Raw genomic sequence first — 23,015 nt, forward strand, 5'->3', positions numbered from 1 at the left:
AGTCACCTGCCCTGCCTTATTTCCCAAGAGTAGGTCAAGATTTGCACTTTCTCTAGTCGGTACATCCACATACTGAATCAGAAAATTGTCTTGTACACACTTAAGATATTCCTCTCCATTTAAACCTTTAACACTATAGCAGTCCCAGTCGATGTTTGGAAAATTAAAATCCCCTACCATAACTACCCTATTATTCTTACAGATAGCTGAGATCTCCTTACAAGTTTGTTTCTCAATTTCCCTCTGACTATTGGGGGTCTATAATACAATCCCAATAATGAAAGGTGGCAAATGGAATTCAATGTAGCTAAGTTTGAGGTGATTCACTTTGGGAAGAATAACAAAAAGATGGGGTACTGGGTTAATGGTCGGATACTTGGTAGTGTGGATGAGCAGAGGGATCTTGGTGTCCATGTACACAGATCTCTGAAAGTTGCCACCCAGGTAAATAGTGCGGTGAGGAAGGCATATGGCGTACTGGCTTTTATTGGTAGAGGAATTGAGTTCCGGAGTTCTGAGGTCATGATGCAGTTGTATAAGACTCTGGTACGGCCGCATCTGGAATATTGTGTGCAGTTTTGGTCGCCATACTATAGGAAGGATGTGGAGGCATTGGAACGGGTGCAGAGGAGGTTTACCAGGATGTTGCCTGGTATGGAAGGAAAATCGTATGAGGGAAGACTGAGGCACTTGGGGCTGTTTTCACTAGAGAAAAGAAGGTTTAGGGGTGACTTGATTGAGGTGTACAAGATGATTAGGGGGTTAGATAGGGTCGACAGTATGAACCTTTTCCCGCGTATTGAGTCGGGTATTACAAGGGGGCATAGCTTTAAATTAAGGTGGGGTAGATATAGGACTGATGTTAGGGGTAGGTTCTTCACTCAGCGAGTCGTTAGTTCATGGAATGCCCTGCGAGTAACAGTGGTGGACTCTCCCTCTTTATGGGCATTTAAGAGGGCATTGGATAGGTATATGGAGGATAGTGGGTTAGTGTAGTTTAGGTGGGCTTGGATCGGCGCAACATCGAGGGCCCAAGGGCCTGTACTGCGCTGTATTCTTCTATGTTCTATGTTCTATATATACTGAATGGTCAGGCCCTAATTCTCACATTATGCCACCTAGTTCTAGGATCTCCAACCAGTGGAAATACTTTAAATACCCTGTCTTTCTATTTTAATAGCTTGAAGACTTCCATCAGATCACCCTTTAACCTTCTAAATTCTAGAGATAAGCAGGTATAATCTGTGTAATTTCGCCTCATGATTTAACTTTGAAGTTCAGGTATCTGTTCAGGTCTTGTGTTTTCAGGTGAAGACTAAGGGTTTGAAAGATTCTGTTGAAGAAAGCTTTAGTGAGTTGTTGCAGTGCATCTCGTAAGCGGTACGACTGGTCTCCCACTGTCAGTCTCCCACTTCTAAACATAGAAGGTAGTTGATGTGGTGCCAGTCAAATGGGCTACTTTGTCCTGGATGATGACCAACTTGAGTATTGTTGGAACTACACTTGTCCTGGCAAGTGGACCAGACTCATTGCTCATAACATATTAGCTGGCTTATTTGGCAGTTTCTTCAGACTGAGCTGCAAATCCTTCCAACTCCCTGCTTTCCGAGCTTTTCTATGCCAGTTTTCTGTCACCGATACAGGAAACCAATGATGGATCATTTCCTAGAGGAGGGGAGGAAGAAATTATTGGAAGAAACCTTTGGATTGTTGGTGGAAACTTCAGGGGATGGGCAGCCTGCAGATTCTCAGGGAAGTGACTCCACACACAGTTTAGGTGAGGAAAGCAATAGGAACCAGTGAAGCTTGAAAAAGAATAATGTGAGCATGATGATATGGAATAAAGCGCTGTAAGTCTACAAATCACAGGATAAACAATTGGGATTTTGGGAGGGTACTGAAGACAGGCAAAGAACAGATGGACCAGAAGTGGTTGTGTTCATAGTATACCACTGGACAATGACTGCAGAGGAAGCAGATTTTTTTTGAGAGAAGAGAAATGAGAGTACATGGAATTTACAAGGAGGAACAGAAATAAGACAGAAGCCAAGGATAGAAATAATTCACTAAAGAAAACCATTAATACAGATAGTATGTTGGCTATTCCTCATAGGCAAGGATGATTGTATTGTGTAAATCTGATGATGGCTTATGAAGTTGAATTGGCAACCTCAGACCTAATGACATGAAGGGCATTTGTTGCCATTTCTAGTTGTGTGTTATAGTTCATGTCCTGTCACTGCTCCTGCTTTTCTTCTTCATTTTGCCAAGATTGGGTTTCAAAATGCTGGGATCCTTCTGATAGACTCTGCCTCTTACTGTTAGCAAGCAAAATCAGGTTATAGTCCAACCGATATATTTGAAATCTCAAGCTTTCAGAGCACTGCTTCATCAGGTGAAGTGAAGAAAAGTATACAGATACAGAATTTTTAGGCAGAGCAATCAATGGGTAGGGATATCAAGATATCATACAAATGGTTTAAGTGGATAATCGAATGAGTCTTTGCAGGTGTGTGAGTAAAGTGTCAACAGCTGTGAAGAGGATGATCTGTAATCAAATTAATTGAGGCAGAGAGTTAATTGCAAAAAATTTAAAAATAAGTTGGTGTTGGAGACAAACCAAACAGCTGGAATAACGTACCTAACCAAATCAACAAAAAATCCAAAACTATACAAGAGCATTCATAACAGGCTACCAAGGTGATGGTGTTAAAACAGAACACTAAGGAAGTTTGACAAATACAGGACAGTATAGTGGGGTTACATGTAGCACGGCATGAACCTAAGATCACAGTTGAGGCCATCTTCATGGGTACGGATCCTGGTTATCAGTTTCTGCTCAGCGATTCTACGTTGTTTTGTACCTTGAAGGCTGCCTTGGAGCACGCTTACCCAAAGATTGGAAGCTGAATGTCCTTGACTGCTGAAGCGTTCCCCTGACTGGGAGGGAACACTCCTGTCTGGTGATTGTTGCATGGTGTCCATTCATCTGTTGCCATAACATCTGTATGGTCTCACCAACATACGATGCCTGGGGGCATCCTTGTCTGCAGCATATGAGGCAGACAACATTGGTTGAGTCACATGAGTATCTGAGTACATTGGCAAGATTTACTATTCAGATGTTGACACTTTGCTCACACTGTCTGACACTTTCGATCACCTGCAGAGACTTCTTATTCAAGACTCCACTGACACTATTTGTACGATCTTTTGATCTCTCTGCATGTAAATTCTATGTCTTCACTTGACCTGACGAAGGGGCAGCGCTCTGAAAGCTTATGATTTCAAATATACCTGTTGGACTGTTACCTGGTGTCGTGTGACTTCTGACTTTCTCTACCCAGTTCAACACTGGCACCTCCATCTCATGGTAACAAGCAGTTTCAGAATCTGAGTAAGGCTTCTTCAAATGTAGGTTTTCCAAGTCTGTCAGTTTCGGTCGTTAAAAAGTCTTTAGAAGTTGGCTTGTTCACAGCTACTATTGCAACACTGCCTTATGTTTTTGCAGCTATGGGATACCTCCTCTGCTAATCAGTGGAAGAGCTTTGATGTACGTGAGCAGTTCCAGAAACCAGATGCTGCTGACTATGATGATGAAGAGGTTGAGATGCTATTAAAGTGCTGCACATGGTCATCTGATGGCACTCAAATCATGGCAGCTGCAAAAAATGTTATCTTTGTAAGTATTTTCTGAATGTTTGATTTGATAAAATAGTGAGTGATCAGAATTGAAGTGCTTCATGAGTAAATTTGAATTAGCTGCTTGAATAATCAGTTAAATAGTGAAAAATATTCTTGCAAATTTAAACCAATGGGATGGGTGAATTTGCAATGGATATCTCAAGATATCAGCCACAAATTTCAATGGATTAGGTTTTGAGACCTTATGGTGGTTGATGCATTGGTGCTCAATAAATTATAAAGGGAAGTGGAATCCTTTCTCTTTCTCAGTTTTCACTTTAGGCTCCAAAGTATTCCCCTTTTGTTGGTTTTTTTAATTTCCCCATTCCCTCTGGTATTATTCTGTTTCATAATTATAAGTTCATAAGATATAGGGGCAGATGCTCTCTTCCTGAAAATAGTTGTATTTGATTTAATTTGTCATATACTTGCACTTTTAATTTGGTTTCTGTGCTGCTCTGCGCTCTGTTTTTTGCTTCAACTATACGATTCAGAAATGAAAATGTCAACAGAATTCATCGATTTTGTTTTAATCAATCTGTTCAGACATGACACAACTGTGGAGCAGATGAGATTTGAACCCATGTAGGACTCAAAGAGATAGGAACGCTGTCACTGCCCCAGAAGAGCCCTTTGTTTGGAATCAGCATTGCACAGATGCTCCTGTGATTTACGCCATGGCACAGTTGTCCAGTTGTACGTGAAGTCAGTAAGTGACACTCCTGACACTCCTTGAAACAGGTCAATAAAAATATAGGGCTCTGCCCTATTTTGCCCAACCAAGTCTAGGTTGTGGATACGTGGTCCAGTGGTAATTTGGCAGGAGAAATCCTCTTTTTTTTTTTCCCCTTTCCCTAATACATAGGAGAAGAAATGTACCATTCAGCCCATCAAATCAATAAGGTCATGGCTGATCTGATAATCCTCAACTCCACTTTCCTGCTTTTTCTCATAACCACTGATTTCCTTACTAATTAAAAACCTGTCTATCTTAGCCTTGAATACACTTAATGACCCAGCCGCAAGAGCCCTCTGCAGTAAAGAGTCACCCCCCCCTCTGGTGCTAGACTGTTCTGCAAGGAGAAACAACCTTTCTTCTTGAAATCTCATGTCGCCAAAGAACCTTGCATGCTCCAATAAGGTCACCCCTCATTTTTCTGAACTCCAGTGAACATAGGCCCAACCTACACAACCTCCCCTCAAAAGAAAATCTCTCTATGTCCTAGATAAACCTGATGTGAAGGAACCGGTGTTGGACTGGGGTGGACAAAGTCAAAGTCACATGGCACCAGTTGTAATCCAACAAGTTTATTTGAAATCACAAGCTTTTGGGGCACTGCTCCTTTGTCAGGTGAGGTCAGGTAAACCTAGTGAACTTATCCCCTCCATACCACACTGCTGCAATATGTGAAAACTTCACCATGATATGACAAAGTTAGGGTTCGTAGTTATCCCTTTAACTCTAGTCATGACACATAATATGCCCAATTTGCTTCTATTGAGTCCAAAATAACTTCTGAGAAATAGATGCAATGCAACGGAGAAGTAATACTATTCCTTTGCTTTTTTTTCTTGAATACCACTGCATTCAATCTTCAACTTTAGTTGGGCTTGCACCTGACGGCATCTGAATAGGGTGCAGAACGTAAATGAATGTCAAAGTCAGAATGCCTTTGCACTCAAATTTCCTCCTAAAGTAGCCTTTGAAAATCCTGGCACCACTTCTTTTGGGGTTTAGGTGACATCAGGCTTGCGTTATCAAGATGACTTTTATTTTTGGATTTCTTGAATAAAAATGACTCTTTCTGCTTCAGGATGTTACACTTGATAATGCTTATCTTCGTTACTGCACCATTCTTGCCTCTTTTGCAATTGAGCTTTGGAGACGGCCATGGAATGTAGACATAAATTCCCTTCTCAGCAGCTGACACCATTCACTTAGATCTCCTGAGACACTATTTCCCTATATCAGAGAGCAGTCTCCTAATCAGAATGGAGAGTTACAGAGCATGCTGCACACATTATAAACTCCAGTGCTTTAGAGAAGGATAAGTGTGAATTCTGAGGGGATAATGATCAAGCAACCTGCTGTGTCAAGATGGTTCCAAGCTACTTGAGTTTTTTTTTCCCCCTGTTGCATCCATTCTAATGAAGGTGGTGAACAAAATACATTCATTGTAAAATAAAGGCTAGTTGATAAACAAAAACATTTACGTGAAAACTAAAAATGGATTCCTAATGCAGTGAAGCTGCTACATAGATGTGGCCAGTGATTGCCCTTGGCCAAGACAGGAAAGGGCTGGGTTAGGGGCTGCCGGGAGTGTGGGGTGAAGGTGAGGCTGCCTATCACAGGGGCCCATACCTTAGGGAAAGACAGGAATAAGACAAGTCCAGTTCATGCTGATCTCACTACATGGCCTCTTCTGGAACCAGGAGGCTATGCTGCCAGATACTGCAAACCTGTGGGTGTGGCAGTGGATCCGAGAAGGGAAACACAATGGCTGGAGAGGGCTGGACAGAAAAGTCTCCATTTTTTTTGGAGGAGCAAGTCTTCAGACCCACACAGTCTTCTGCTGTAATCTGACAGCCTTAGCCTCCCTGAGTGCGTTCTCACTTCAGGCTAGCCTCAAGCAGTACCGTCGTGGACACTACCTTGTTTGTCACTCCACAAATGCACAGTTTGCCTCTTCATGCATGTGCACTTTTGGTGCCACCTGCAAGTGGCATGAACAGCCAACTGAAAAATGAAAAAGACAATGAATTAGGTGGGGGGGTAGCAATATAAAAACTAAATGTTTTGCTAAAAAATACAGGTAGTTGAGAAAAGAAAAATGAAATATCGCAAGAAGGGAAGTGGGGGTGAAGCAATTAAGTGAAGCAGTCAAGTTTTGTTATAAAGAGATTATTATGTAAGAATTGTTGGCAAAAATACAAAATCTCTGAAAAATTGATATAGAATTACTGTTTAAATATAAGAAGATGGCCAAAAAATTAGTAGAGGAGAGGCATATGACCGCGAGAATTAAAATCCAGCTTCTTTAAAAGTAATTGTCCCGGTTTTGCAGTCAGTGGCAAAGGAATAACATTCCTCAGTTAGCCTGCTGACAGCTGCCCACACTTTTCATGAACTGTTGAACAGCAACTGCGAGGTATTCAAGATCCGTTTTAACATAGCACCCTCATCCAAAGGGGATCTGTGGTGTTTTCTTTAACCAGTCAAACTGCAGACTCCTTACTGAGGGCCAAAAAAAGGAAGTACAAACTTAAATATTCAATTCTATGTAAAATGTACACAAATCAAAATAGAAAGGGAAAGAAAGATTAGGTTAAGACAGATTAATGACAGAAAGGGAAAATGTAACAAAAAGCTTGCAACAATAATAAAATTCTGAAGAATTCAGTCTCAATGTCTGAACAATTATATTTTCAGGGTCAGGGAAATTATTTGGCCATTATAATATTTATCACACCGTGAAGAATGCATTTCCAATTGAATGTGCCAGGCCTTAACATTCTCATGGACAGAGTTAAAAATCACATAACATTAGGTTGTAGGCAGTGCTTCCATTCCTGATGAAGGGCTTTTGCCCGAAACGTCGATTTTCCTGCTCCTCAGATGCTGCCTGACCTGCTGTGCTTTTCCAGCACCACTCTGATCTAAACTCTGGTTTCCAGCATCTGCAGTCCTCACTTTTGCCTAATGCTTCCAAATAAACCTGTTGGACTACAACCTGGTGTTTAAGAGAGAGAGAGAAATGCAAAGAAGTATCAATGTACTTACAGGAAGAAAACATTAAACCTTTTTCGATGATATATACACTCAAGTGAACAATTTATAGAAATAGGATCTGAGAAGCATACTGGTTTTGAACATTCAAACTATTTCTAGGGGAAGTAATCACCCAACGTGGCTCATGATTGGACAGATAAATGTTTGTAATTAGAATATTTGCTTTGTGCTTATTTTAATCTAATGTGTTGTGATAATGTGATAGTCGTTAGTTTGCATCCAGAGAGGGGGCTAGTATTACTAAAATAATAATTTAAAAAAACAGGTAAATGTAAAAATATCCCTTAATTTTATATTTTCCCCATATCCTAATTTTGACATGTTTGTTCCTCTTGCTCTCTTGTATGAGCCACTTCACTTCAAATAGTTATGAGGGAAGCCATCACTGTAACAGTGCTCTTACTACAGACACAGCAAACTAAATCCAATTTCTCCCATTGCTCCATTTCATGAATCACAGGCGTTAGTAATAAATTGCAGGAACAATGCCTAAGGGCTAAACTAGGTGAAAGTGAGGACTGCAGATGTTGGAGATAAAGGGCTAAACTACCCAGTCAAATTCATCTACACACATTGGCAATCACTCAGTTGGTTATACTGTTATCACTGTTGTAAATAGATACTCTAGAATTAGCTATACAGCCAACTAATTATAGAATATTGAGTCGAGAGTATGGTGCTGGAAAAACACAGCAGGTCAGGCAGCATCCGAGAAGCAGGAAAATCGACATTTCGGGCAAACGCCCGTCCATCAGGAATTCCTGCTGTGCTTTTCCAGCACCACGCTCTCACTCTAATCTCCAGCATCTGCAGTCCTCACTTTTGCCTAATTATAGAATGAGAGTGTGTGGTGCTGGAAAAGCACAGCAGGTCAGGCAGCATCCTGCTCCTCTGATACTGCCTGACTTGCTGTACTTTTCCAGCAACACATTCCCAACTCTGATCTGCAGACCCCACTGTGTCCTACTTGTAGAATGTGCCTACCTCAAAGCTACCAGTATTTAACTGGAATTCATAACAAATAAAACTGCCTATTCTGGCACCTGACTAATGCTCTTGGATTGTTGTGTTCATTAAATAGTGATTCCCAATTTTTGAATTGGCCCATTTCTCCAAAAGTATGCTTTGAATAAATTTTGTCTATTTTAGTTGTCATTTCCCATAGGAAGTGAATAAATTGAAGTCTTATTGATTAGTAGCATTAACCAATTTTATAAAATTGTGTAGCTAAGTATAGGCAAATAATTACTAAGTTTAGTCACAACTCTATATTTTTTAAAAAGTCTAGTTAATTTTTGTTTATGAATACCACATTGCACAACAGTTTATTACTTCTCCATTTGTAAAATATATGCAACATTCTGACACTGAATTTTACTGCAACCAGCTGGTGATCAATGACCAGTCTTGAATTTGGGACTCCCATTTACAATTTAAATGTGCACTTTTCTAACACGTCAAACTTGTAATGATAACTTAAAACCTAAATTGAATGGCACAAATGCTTGACCCTTCTGTATTTGTGATTTAAAAAAAAAAAATTGTACTTGATCTTTCTTTCTTCATTAGTTTATCTGCTGTGGGGAAAAAAAATTAACAAAACGCTTGCTGGCATGCATCCACAAGTGTTATTTTTAAAATGCTTGCTGTGAATGTATAGCTGAGATTGGTAATGTCATATAATGGGTCATGAATTTAAAACCTCACACAAGAAGCAGTGCTGCTTCACCGAGCCTCCTGCACACATTGCATACGTCTGATTTGAAATTGGTATTGAATGAGATTTGGTCCAGTCCCAAAAATATTTTTTGAAAGTATACTACTTTATCACATCACTTTTTTGGCTGCATATACATGTATACATGTGCTGAAATAATTTTGATGCTGAGCTTTTTGTGTGTGGTGTCCTTGCAGTTTCTAATTGCTGATACGTTTTCACAACATCAAAAAAAACTGCTGTTTCCCAACTTGCTCAGTTGTTTTATCTTTCAGGTTTTCGATGTATTGACTGGTGACATTATAACTGAACTAATAACAAGTAGCTCTTACACGATTCAGTCTTGTGATGTTTCTCTTACCAGTCCATTACTGGCAGTGGCCTTGTCACATAACTCTGTCGAGGTAAGAGGGTGGAACCAGTTGTTCTGTGGGATCTGCTTTTAAATATTGTCTTAATGTGAAGGACCACTCCAACGACCTTAATCCTAAAAAAAGGGAATGTTTGCGCAAGATTTTTGTAAGGTAACTGAAAATTGGTTCAGGATTTAAGGACATCTCTAAGGATAGACACATACATTGAGCAATGGTGTGGTTTAAAGAGAGGTTTCCTGAGGATAAAACTAAAGTCTTAGGCACCCCATAATAAAACAGGGATTCACTTGAGAATAATTCCATGACTGTCTCGGAACTGAAAATAAGAAAAGCCATTGGGCACATCAGTTGCTTTTTCTAAGAATCATCCTCACCCATTCATCTTCTGTGAGCACCCTGAGCACATTGTCTATGAATTTCTCAAGAAAGGGAGACATCAGGTAGTCACATTGTCTGCTTCAGCAGTTTTGGCTGGAAGCGTTCACACTTATTACCTTTTGAGTGTATTATAGACCTCCTAATATTCAGAGGGAAATTGAGAAACAAACTTGAATTGAATGTGATTTTTAACTCTGTCCACCTCAGTCCAACACCAGCACTCCCTCATCATCTCTCAAACACAAACATGCACTAAAGAATAATAGGGTGATTATGGTAGGGGATTTTAACTTTCCAAACATAGACTGGGACTGCCATAGTGTTAAAGGTTTACATGGAGAGGAATTTGTTAAGTGCGTACAAGAAAATTTTCTGATTCAGTATGTGAATGTACCTACTAGAGAAGGTGCAAAACTTGACCTACCCTTGGGAAATAAGGCAGGGCAGGTGACTGAGATGTGAGTGGGGGAGCACTTTGGGGCCAGCGACCATAATTCTATTAGATTTAAAATAGTGATGGAAAAGGATAGACCAGATCTAAAAGTTGAAGTTCTAAATTGGAGAAAGGTCAATTTTGACAGTATTAGGCAAGAACTTTCGAAAGCTGATTGGGGGCAGATGTTCGCAGGTAAAGGGACGGCTGGAAAATGGGAAGCCTTCAGAAATGAGATAACAAGAATTCAGAGAAAGTATATTCCTGTTAGGGTGAAAGGAAAGACTGGTGGGTATAGGGAACGCTGGATGACTAAAGAAATTGAGGGTTTGGTTAAGAAAAAGAAGGAAGCATATGTCAGGTACAGTCAGGATATATTGAGTGAATCCTTAGAAGAGTATAAAGGCAGTAGGACTATACTTAAGAGGGAAATCAGGAGTGCAAAAAGGGGACATGAGATAGCTTTGGCAAATAGAATTAAGGAGAATCCAAAGAGTGTTTCCAAATACATTAAGGACAAAAGTGTATCTAGGGAGAGAATAGGGCCCCTCAAAGATCAGCAAGGTGGCCTTTGTGTGGAGCTGCAGAAAATGGGGGAGATACTAAATAAGTATTTTGCATCAGTATTTACTGTGGAAAAGGATATGGAAGATAAAGACTGTCAGGAAATAGATGGCGACATCTTGCAAAATGTCCATATTACAGAGGAGGAAGTGCTGGGTGTCTTGAAATGGGAAAAGCTGGATAAATCCACAGGACCTGATTAGGTGTACCCTAGAACTCTGTGGGAAGCTAGAGAAGTGATTGCTCGGTCTCTTGATGAGATATTTGTATCATCGATAGTCACAGGTGAGGTGCTGGAAGACTGGAGGTTGGCTGACGTTGTGCCACTGATCAAGAAAGGTGGTAAGGACAAGCCAGGGAACTATAGACCAGTGAGCCTAACCTCAGTGGTGGGCAAGTTGTTGGAGGGAATCCGGAGGGACAGGATGCACATATATTTGGAAAGGCAAGGACTGATTAGGGATAGTCAACATGGCTTTGTGCGTGGGAAATCATGTCTCACAAACTTGATTGAGTTTTTTGAGGAAGTTAACAAAGAGGCTTGATGAGGGCAGAGTGGTAGATGTGATCTATATGGACTACAGTAAGGCATTCAATAAGGTTCCCCATGGGAGACTGGTGAGCAAGGTTAGATCTCTCGGAATACAGAGAGAACTAGCCATTTGGATACAGAACTGGCTCAAAGATAGAAGACAGACGGTGGTGGTGGAGGGTTGTGTTTCAGACTGGAGGCCTGTGACCAGTGGAGTGCCACAAAGATCGGTGCTGGGTCCTCTACTTTTTGTCATTTACATAAATGATCTGGTTGCGAGCATAAGAGGTACAGTTAGTAAGTTTGCAGATGACACCAAAATTGGAGGTATAGAGGACAGCGAAGAGGGTTACTTCAGATTACAACAGGATCTGGACCAGATGGGTGAATGGGCAGAGAAGTGGCAGATGGAGTTTAATTAGATAAATGTGAGGTGCTGCATTTTGGCAGGACTTATATACTTAATGGTAAGGTCCTAGGGAGTGTTGCTGAACAAAGAGACCTTGGAGTGCAAGTTCATAGCTCCTTGAAAGTGGAGTCGCAAATAGATAGGATAGTGAAGAAGGTGTTTGGTATGCTTTCCTGTATTGGTCAGAGTATTGAGTACAGGGTTTGGGAGGTCATGTTGCAGCTGTACAGGACATTGGTTAGGCCACTGTTGGAATATTGCGTGCAATTCTGGTCTCCTTCCTATCAGAAGGATGTTGTGTAACTTGAAAGAGTTCAGAAAAGATTTACAAGGATGTTGCTAAGGTTGGAGGATTTGAGCTATAGGGAGAAGCTGAACAGGCTGGGGCTGTTTTCCCTGGAGCATCGGAGGCTGAGGGGTGAGCTTATAGAGGTTTACAAAATTATGAGGGGCATGGATAGGATAAATAGACAAAGTCTTTTCCCTGGGGTTGGGGAGTCCAGAACTAGAGGGCATAGGTTTTAAGGTGAGAGGGGAAAGTTATAAAAGAGCCCTAAGGGGCAACCTTTTCACACAGAGGGTGGTACGTGTATGGAATGAGCTGCCAGAGGAAGAGATGGAGGTTGGTACAATTGCAACATTTTAGAGGCATTTGGATGGGTATATTAATAGGAAGGGTTTGGAGGGATATGGGCCAGGTGCTGGCAAGTGGGACTAGATTGGGTTGGGATATCTGGTCAGCATGGATGAGTTGGACCGAAGGGTCTGTTTCCGTGCTGTACATCTCTATGACTGTATAACTCTGTGAGTTAGAATATTCTGTCCAATGCTTCTAATTTCTAATTCAGTCATTTTATTTTTAAACTTGCATCCCCTGATATTTGAACATGTTCAATTTCCTTAATGTTTTCTCATAACCTAAATTCCCTGAATTAACTTTGATGTTACCTTGTACTTTGACTCCTTATTCAAACTACTAATTACTAGAACTGTCAAAATGATGTCTTTAAGTCCAAGTATGTAATATTAACGACATTTCACAATTCACAAGCTTTGACGTATACAGGGAGATGCTGGGTAGTTTGGAGAAGACCTGGCAAGACTGAAAGTGCAGAGATCCTGCTGAATTTAAAAATAATACCTCATAATTTTGGTTAAATCAGAAAGTCCTGGGAAAACCTAACATTTCTCGCAGTATTTGTGGATTGAGAAATAGATCACCATTCAGATTGGTGACCTTTCATCATAACACCTGAAACATTAATTATGTTTTTCTGTCCACATTCATTCTTGCTGTGGCTCATCATTTTCTGTTTCTGTTTCAAGTTTCCAAGTTCCATTGTGTTTTACTTTTGTATTAATGCCCTAATAATGCTTTTCTTCTGGTTCCCAGCAGTGCACTAAATTAACTTTGTTTTTAGATTAATTCTAACATGTTAAATAACATTTATAGCTCTAAATATGCAAAATAGCACTTTGAAGCCCACCTTTATAATCAGAAATGTTTCCTACTAATTTAGAGAGAAGAATTTAGAGTGGCATGATGGCTCAGTGGTTAGCACTGCTGCCTCTCAGCACCAGGGACCCAGGTTCAATTCCACCCTCAAGCAACTGTTTCGAGTTTGCACGTTCTCCCGTATCTGTGTGGGTTTCCACCAGTTTTCTCTCATGGACCAAAGATGTATAGGTTAGGTGGATTGGCCATGCTAAATTGCCCATAGTGTCCAGGGATGTGTCAGTTAGGTCAATTAGCCATGGGAAATGCAGAGTTACAGGGATAAGGTAGACGGGGTGAGTCTGGGTGGGATGCTGTACTGATGGTCGGTGTGGACTCGATAGGCCGAATAGCCTGCTTCCTCTCTGTAGGGATTCTAACATGTGTCAAAGCTAACACAAAATCACAGTCATTTAATTTGCTCTTTCATCTGTTAGTGATATGGAAATGATGAAGCAGCATTCAGCTGTATTTCTGTTCAATTTCCTCTAGCTATGGAACTTGGATTTGCGTAAGAGAGTAGCTGACTGCAGTGGGCATTTGAGCTGGGTTCATTGTGTCCAATTTTCATCAGATGGCTCAACTTTACTTTCATCTTCAGATGACCAAACTGTGAGAGTATGTAACATTTTTCGTATTTAATTCAGTAAAGGAATGGGTGCTGTGATAAGCAAGTATGTTTGCAGAGTTGCTTGGAATGGTATTACTACTTATGCAAGCATTCATTGTACAGCACTGGAAGTGATCCATTTAAATGGTTCCAGAGTTTTAGAAGTGCCAGATGCTACCTTCTCTCCATTCTATCAACCACTTTGCTATCTATCTGGTGCAATTTTATATATCAGCACTGTCTCCAGGCTGTTATATTAATTAGCATTTCACCATTTATAAATATCAAACATCCAAATTAAGTACAGGAGTAGGCATTTCAACCCTTTGAGTGTACTCCGCTTACCTGTAATAGCATGGCTAATTTGATTGTGGCCTCAATTCTACTCTCCTGCCTACCCCTAATATCTTCTGACTCCCTGGTTAGCCAAAAAAATCTATCTTCCTCTGCCTCCCTGGAGAAGAGTTCCTTAGATTCCTGCAATTAAGTTCATTTTGGAAGAGGAGACTAAAACTGTAAATGGCATTCTTGATATCCTGTCACTAGTTCCTATAGAACTTTTTTGTTATTCACTCCTGGAACATGGGCATTCCTGGCTGGCAGCAGTTATTGCCTGTCCCTAGTTACCCCTGAGAAGGTGGTGGTGAGCTGCTTTCTTGAACCGTTGCAGATAGTGCTGTAGAATGACCCACAACGCCCTGAAAGAGGAAAGTTAAGGAATTTGACCCAGTGACAGTGAAAGATATATTTCTAAGTCAGGATGGTAAGTAGCTTGGAGGGGAACTTGGCGGTGTTCCCATATATTTGCTGCCCTTGTCCTTCCAGATGGAAGTAACCATGGGTTTGGAAAATGTTGTCTAAGGATCGTTGAAGTTCTGTAGTGCATTTTGTGGATAGTACACACTGCTGCTACTGAGAACCGATGGTGGAGGGAGTGAATGCTTGAAAATGTGGTGCCAATCAAGCGGGCTGCTTTGTCCTGGTGTCAAGCTATTTTAGTGTTGTTGGAGCTGTACCCATCAAGTGGGGAGTGCTCCATCATACTCTTGATTTTCCAGCCTGCCCCTGAGACAGTTGCCTAGCAGAATGAATCCCCATAGAGATCCATGCCAGTACAGCTCCTGGGGCAGTAGGATAGGCTGAATAGCTTTGTTCTCTTCATATTGAACAATTCCAATAAACTCCAGGCCATACATCTTCTACGTTGCACAAACCTCGGTTTGTCTGAAATTGGCGCCCTATCCCTTGCAGCATCAGGCCTTGCTGGCCAACTATCCCTGACTTAGCTGACTGACATAGGCTTATAGCCCCACATTTCTTCAAATATAAGGTTCTTAACTTTATATTTAAACACTTCCATGGCTACAAATACATTGTTTGAAAATTGTGCTCAGTTTCAAAAGGATGATTACAATAGTGAGATGGATAGAAATTTATTTTCCATTGCAAATGTGATAGAAAACTAACAACTGGTTTGAACTTAAATTGCATTTAGTTTTGGAAAGTAGCCATATGATGGTAGCAAGCAATGTGCTAGAGGAGTGCTCTTGCCGATGTTGGGAATAACTTTTATTTGTTCATGATTTGGAGATGCCGGTGTTGGACTAGGGTGTACAAAGTTAAAAATCACACAACACCAGGTTATAGTTCAACAGGTTTAATTGGAAGCACACTTGCTTTCGGAGCAACACTCCTTCATCAGATGGTATGACGTTCTGTCACTTGTACACTGATGCACATGCATCACTTTCAGTCTGTTACACATTAGTAATTTCCACCTAATAACATAAACCTTTCTATCTGTTTCATGGTGGTACATTATCTCTTGCATCGTCACAAAAATTGCAAAGTTGTTTTCTTTTCCTTTCTTCTGACTTTTTGACGAATTTCATAGAAATTATATGCCAGAAAAGGTAGTGCTGAACCTTGCAATATTACGTTAATATCTTTGACACTTTTTCAAGAAACCTATTGTCACTTTGTTTTAGCAATTTTCCAGTATTTGGAAAGGAGGTTATAGCTGTAAACTACATAAGAAGGATCTTGCTTTGATATCTTTCATTTCATTTTGTTTTGACAGCTATGGAATACCAATAAAGTGCATAGTGCCTCTGCTGTGTCCTTGTTTCGAGATATGGATGCGGTCTTCCACGAGGATGAAGTCTTTGTTTTAGTATCTGATAAGAAAAAATGTTTACAGGTAAGCAATCTTCATTTTACTAGACTTGATAGTTCCTGCCATTTCTCATTTAACCATGTCTTCTCAGAACAAAACACTAATTTGTCTTTCGAGGTCACGGGCATGTGAGGATGCTTGCCACTGGCCCTAAAACAAAGCTACCCTATTGGTTTCAGGGGAACAATAGTTTCATTGTCATCAGTACAACAACATTCTGGAGAAGTGGCTTCTTAAATATCTGCGTCCTTACTGACTGTGAGTCAAGCATGTCAAGCCGAAACATTTGCAAGCACCTCCAGCTATAAGTGCTGAGTGCATCTTCCTCCTGAGGTATCCAGTACCAACTGATGCCAATCTTAAACCAATTCGATTCACCCTGATAATATCATGACAGTGGTAGTGAAGACTGGTGCGCCAGAACTCATGCATTCAGTCAAGCTGTTTCAATACAGCAACAGCACTGGCTGTCAGCTGGCAATGTGGAAAATTGCCCAGGTATGGCCTATCCACGAACAGCAGGCCGAATTTGTTCAAGCTAGTTTCCGTCCTCTCAGACTACTTTTGATCAAGAGGAAAGTCAATCTTGTTAGCAGCATTTGTGCAAAATATCCTGCTCACTGATACCAGTTGGTGGTGTTCTGCCAGGACCACCTACTCTTTACTACATTAGGGCCTTGACACACATGAGGACAATAGAGCTGAACTCGTGTGGTGAGGATGACTCCCCTTGACATCAAGGAAGTATTCCCCTTTAGTGAAAATAAAGGATCACTGGCTAAGTCAACATCTGAGAGAATCAGGGAAAGCTCTCCACCAGTTGGCGTCAATCCTATCACAATGGAAGATGATTGTGATTGTTTTAGACCAATCATCTCAGTCTGTGTATGTCTTTGCAGAATTCCTCATGGTGCTGTCCTAGGCCCAACCCCCTTCAGCTGTATCATTGATGACCTTTCCCCTCTCAGAATTTCAATAATTGAGGATGTTCACTGTGTGATCAGTGCCATTTGTAAATTCTCAGATACTGAAGCAGTCCTTGTCCATATGTAGCATGACCTAGACAAGTTGAGATGACAAGTGACAGACAGACAGCACTTCATGCAATACAAGTACTAGACAATGACCATTTCCAATAAAGGCAATCTAATCATCTCCTTTTGTACTCAATGGTATTATCATTGGTGAGATCTGCGCTATTAGCATTTTAGGGTTATCGTCGGCCAGAAACCGAACTGGATCAGTGCTATGAATCCTGTGGCTACAAGAGGAGGTGAGAGGTGAGGAATTCTACAAAGCGTAATTCACCTCCTGTCTTACCTATGCTTGTATACTGTCAATAAGGCAAAAGTCAGAGATTATGGTAGAATACTCTCCAATAGCCTGCATGAATGCAACTCCAACAGCATTCAACAAGCTTGTCATTATTCAAGTCAGCACTACTTCCTTGATTGGCATCACATCGACTACTTAAACATTAACTCCCTCCACACCAGCTCACAGAGGCAGCGATATGTGCCATCTACAATGTGTACTGCAATACCTCTCCATGCTCTCCAACCTGCAATCACCAACACAGGGTAATTGATGCTTTACAGTGCCACCTCCTCCAAGATCTTCTCCAACCACACACCATCTTGGCTTGGAACTATATTGCTATTCCACCTCAGTTGCTGGGTCCATCAGGCCACAAGGTATATGAGCAGACTTGGGCTATTCAGCCCAACGAGTCTGTTCTGCCATTCAATCATAGCTGATGCATATCTCAACTCCATTCTCTTGCGCTTTTCCTGTAAACCTTGATCTCCTTACTAATCAAGAATCTATCTATTTCTGGCTTAAATGCACTCAGTGACTTGGTCTCCACAACCTTCTATAACAATGAGTTCCACAGATTCACCACCTTCTGACTGAAGAAATTGCACCTCATCTCAGTTCTAAAGGGTCACCCCTTAACTGTGTCTGTGAACTTGGATTCTAGTCTTTCTTACTAATAGAGTCATAGAGATGTACAGCATGGAAACTGACCCTTTGGTCCAACCCGTCCATGCCGACCAGATATCCCAACCCAATCTAGTCCCACCTGCCATCACCCGGCCCTTATCCCTCCAAACCCCTCCTATTCATATATCCATCCAAATGCCTCTTAAATGTTGCTATTGTACCAGCCTCCACCACTTCCTCTAGCAGCTCATTCCATACACGTACCACCCTCTGTGTGAAAAAGTTGCCCCTTTGGCCTCTTTTATATCTTTCCACTCTCACCCTACACCTATGCCCTCTAGTTCTGGACTCCCCGACCCCAAGGGTAAGACTTTGTATATTTACCCTATCCATGCCCCTCATAATTTTATAAACCTCGATAAGGTCACCCCTCAGCTTCCGATGCTATAGGGAAAACAGCCCCAACTTGTTCAGCCTCTCCCTGTCGCTCATATCCTCCAACCCTGGCAATATCCTTGTAAATCTTTTCTGAACCCTTTCAAGTTTCGCAACATCTTTCCGATAGGAAGGAGACCAGAATTGCACATAGTATTCCAACGGTTGCCTAACCAAAGTCCAGTACAACCACAACATAACCTTCCAACTCCTGTACTGAATACTCTAACCAATAAAGGAAAGCATACCAAACACCTTCTTCACTAACCTATCTACCTGCGACTTCACATTCAAGGAATTATGAACCTGCACTCCAAGGTCTCTTTGTTCAGCAACACTCCCAGGACCTTACCATTAAACATATAAGTCCAGCTAAGATTTTCTTTCCCAAAATGCAGAACCTCGCATTTGTCTGAATTAAACTCCATCTGCCATTTCTCGGCCCATTGGCTCATCTGGTCCAGATCCTGTTGTAATCTGAGGTAACGCTCTTCACTGTCCACTACACCTCCAATTTTGCTGTCATCTGCAAACTTACTAACTGTATCGCCCCCATTTTCTGCGGTTCCACACAAAGGCCATCTTGCTGATCTTTGAGGGACCCTATTATCTCCCTAGTTACACTTTTGTCCTTAATATATTTGGAAACACTCTTTGGATTCTCCTTAATTCTATTTGCCAATGCTATCTCATGTCCCCTTTTTTCTCTCCTGATTTCCCTCTTAAGTATACTCTTACTGCCTTTATACTCTTCTAAGGATTCACTCGATCTATCCTGTCTATACCTTACAAATGCTTCCTTCTTTTTTCTTAACCAAACCCTCAATTTCTTTAGTCATCCAGCATTCCCTATACCTACCTGCCTTCCCTTTCACCCTAACAGGAATATACTTTCTCTGAATTCTTGTTATCTCATTTCTGAAGGCTTCCCATTTTCCAGCCGTCCCTTTACCTGCGAACGTCTGCACCCCAATCAGCTTTTGAAAGTTCTTGCCTAATACCGTCAAAATTGGCCTTTCTCCAATTTAGAACTTCAACTTTTAGATCTGGTCTATCCTTTTCCATCACTATTTTAAATCTAATAGAATTATGGTCGCTGGCCCCAAAGTGCTCTCCCACTCGCACCTCAGTCACCTGCCCTGCCTTATTTCCCAAGATTAGGTCAAGTTTTGCACCTTCTCTGACCACCAAATCTATAACCACATACTGAATCAGAAAATTTTCTTGTACACACGTTACAAATTCCTCTCCATCTAAACCCTTAACACTATGGCAGTCCCAGTCTATGTTTGGAAAGTTAAAATCCCCTACCATAATCACCCTATTATTCTTACAGATAGCTGAGATCTCCTTACAAATTTGTCTGTCAATTTCCCCTCTGACTATTAGGAGGACTATAATACAATTCCAATAAGGTGATCAGCCCTTATTTCTCAGTTCCATCCAAATAACTTCACTGGATGTATTTCCAGGAATATCCTCCCTCAGCACAGCTGTAATGCTATCACTTATCAAAAACGCCACTCCCCCTCATCTCTTGCCTCCCTTTCTATCCTTCCTGTAGCATTTGTATCCTGGAACATTAAGCTGCCAGTCCTGCCCATCGCTGAGCCATGTTTCTGTAATTGCTATGAGATCCCAGTCACATGTTCCTAACCATACCCTGAGTTCATCTGCCTTCCCTGTTAGGCCTCCTTGCATTGAAATAAATGCAGTTTAATTTATTAGTCCAACCTAGTCCCTGCCTGCCCTGACTGTTTGACTCGCTTCTGTTCTCAACGGTATCAATCTCAGATTGACCTCTTTCCTCACTATTTCCCTGGGTTTCCCCCCTCCCTTTTTATTAGTTTAAATCCTCCCGAGCAGCTCCAGCAAGTTTCCCTACCAGTATATTAGTCCCCTTCTAATTTAGGTGCAATCTGTCCTTCTTGTACAGGTCACTTCTACCCCAAAAGAGATTCCAATGCTCCAAAAATGTGAATCCTTCTTCCATACACCAGCTCCTCAGCCATGTATTCATCTGCTTTATCCTCCTATTCCTGCCCTCACTAACTCGTAGCACCAGGAGTAATCCAGATATTACTACTCTCGAGGACCTCCTTTTTAAATTCCTGCCTAACTCTGTAATCTCCTTTCAGACTCTCGACCTTTTCCCTTCCTATGTCCAATGTGGACAATGACCTCTTGCTGGCCCGTGAGAACATCCTGCACCCTCTTTGAGACATCCTTGATCCTGGCACCAGGGAAGCAACACACCATTCTGATTTTTCGCTGCTGGCCACAGAAACAACTGTCTATACTTCGGACTAGAGAATCCCCTAACACAATTGATCTTTTGGAACCCGACGTACCCCTCGTTGCATTAGAGCCAGTCTCAATACCAGAAACTTGGCTGTTCATGCTGCGTTCCCCTAAGAATCCATCCCCCCCCCCTCACAGTTTCCAAAACAGCATAGTTGTTTGAAATGGGTATAGCCACAACAGACTCCTGCACTAGCTGCCTACCTCTCTTATCTTTCCTGAAGTTAACCCATCTATGTGACTGTATCTGAGACTTTTCCCCCATTCCTATAACTGCCATTCATCACATACTGTTGTTGTTACAAATTCCTCATTGCTTCTAACTGTCTCTCCAACCAATCCATTCAATCTGATAAGATTCGCAACCAACAGCATTTATTGCAGGTATAATTCGCTGTAATCCTTAAACTCTCTTTAAACTCCCACATCTGACAAGAAGCACATTCCACTATACTAAAGGCCATTTGTGCTTCTTCACAATCTACAGACCCATAAAATAACACCGTCTTATTCTTCTACAAACACTGCCCCAGGTTAAATTAATAGTTATCGCTTATATTTTAAGTTTAATCACGAGACATATCTCCAAAAATATATAATCAAGAAATAACCCACTTTACTCACTACTGCAGACTTTCTGTAGGTCACACTTAAAGCAACAAAACACTTATCTGCTTCTGTGCTGTGAGCTTCACCCAACAGTTCCTCTAAGATCAGTTGTGAATTTCCCTGTTTGTTAATTTTCTGAGACGCACTCCAATGTCCAGCGATCCATGAATTCAAACAGCAAAAACAGTGTCAGTTTCTTCTTTCTCTCTCTGGAAACATCTTTTCCAAATCTACTTTATCCAGGCCTGTCAGTATTCTGTAAGTTCCAATCAGATCCCTCCCTCTTCTTTCTAAGCTCTGTTGAGAACAGATCCAGAGTGCACCTCATATGATGAGCCCTTCATCCCAGGGATCATTCTTGTAAACCTTCTCTGGAGCACCCCCCCCCCCCCCCCCCCCCCCAATAAATATCTCATGTAAATATTGATCCCAATTCTTCACACATAACGAATCAATGTTTATTAGTCACACCCCACTCCAGTTTCCAGTCTGCTGGTCGTTCTGTCCGCTCCCTGTCTTCCAGTCTGCTGGCTGTTTGTTCCACTCCAGATTTTCAGAATTACCATAATTCATTTTTTTTCTTTATTCGTGCAGCGATCAGTTAGGCTTCTGCTAATGATACATTATGATTTTTGGCGTGCATGAATTTCAGCCTGTGAAAAGTAGTATCCATGTAATAGTCGACTCCATAAATTTGACCTTAAAAAGTAGTCAAAAAATCTATTACTCGAGTAAATACAGTAGACAGGTTAAGTGAGTAGGCAAAATTCTGACGAATGTGATGTAATATGGAAAAATTAGGGTTATGTACTTTGTCAGGAAGAATAAAGAAGCAAAATATTAGAGCTATAAAGTCATTGAGATATACAGCAACAAAAAGGGTAATAAAGAGATGATGAATGCAGCAAACTTTTAAAAAATCAAGACTGTAAGAGACAAGCCAAGGAACAGACAAAAAAATTAAAGGCACAACGTAGAGGAAATCTGAAAACACAAATAATTGCTGGAAGGAAAGTCTAACTTCTTCCCAATGATGAAAGCATCTCCTCCCAGGCACTCTCTGCTGAACAAAGGGAGTCCATTCCCAAGTTTCATACTATTCCTAATCATATCACTCCTTGGAACATACTTCAAATATATTTAACATAAAATTGGGTCTACGGAAGAGAAACTTTGAATTATAATTGGGCATTGGTGACAGAATTGGGCATGATGCATATCTTAATATGAACCAATTTTTGAACTTATGGAACCAGTTACAATATGATATTGTATGGTAAATTAACCTAGACATAGAATATGATGCACTATGTCCTGTTTTTCTACCCTAACGATTTGTCATTTCCTTTCCTTTCCTTTCTAGCCATGTTACCTCACCACCACCATCTGCTGTTTCTATCTCACAAAAAAAGTGATCTGCACCACCATCTTTTACTTCAGTAGTTTAATTGGCTAGATTTTAAGCACCTGTCTATGGAATCTGTTTCATATTGCTAAAGTCTGGCTAAGAGTAGGCACTTTGATAACCCCACTGAAGCCTACCTCTCTTCGGGATTGTTTGTCA

The 23,015-nt window shown here is 41.1% G+C and overlaps 1 protein-coding gene across 8 annotated transcripts in view; it reads left to right on the plus strand.

The window, feature by feature from the left end:
- The window catches only part of apaf1 (apoptotic peptidase activating factor 1), a 185,178-nt gene that overhangs the window by 74,520 nt on the left and 87,643 nt on the right, over positions 1 to 23,015 (plus strand). For 7 of the 8 annotated variants that reach the window (XR_006315078.1, XR_006315080.1, XR_006315079.1 and 4 more), the window contains exons 17-20: positions 3,512 to 3,682; positions 9,467 to 9,595; positions 13,869 to 13,994; positions 16,067 to 16,186. Coding sequence is in view for 4 of the 8 variants with exons in the window: in XM_043713625.1 (XP_043569560.1) it covers positions 3,512 to 3,682; positions 9,467 to 9,595; positions 13,869 to 13,994; positions 16,067 to 16,186 (546 nt within the window). In the remaining 4 variants the exon portion in view is untranslated. Of the gene's footprint in view, positions 1 to 3,511; positions 3,683 to 4,230; positions 4,394 to 9,466; positions 9,596 to 13,868; positions 13,995 to 16,066; positions 16,187 to 23,015 lie in introns of those variants that run through there. The other variant, XR_006315081.1, reaches the window with a different exon arrangement.

Source organism: Chiloscyllium plagiosum, chromosome 23 (genome assembly GCF_004010195.1).
Source record: "Chiloscyllium plagiosum isolate BGI_BamShark_2017 chromosome 23, ASM401019v2, whole genome shotgun sequence".
Lineage (NCBI taxonomy): Eukaryota > Metazoa > Chordata > Chondrichthyes > Orectolobiformes > Hemiscylliidae > Chiloscyllium > Chiloscyllium plagiosum.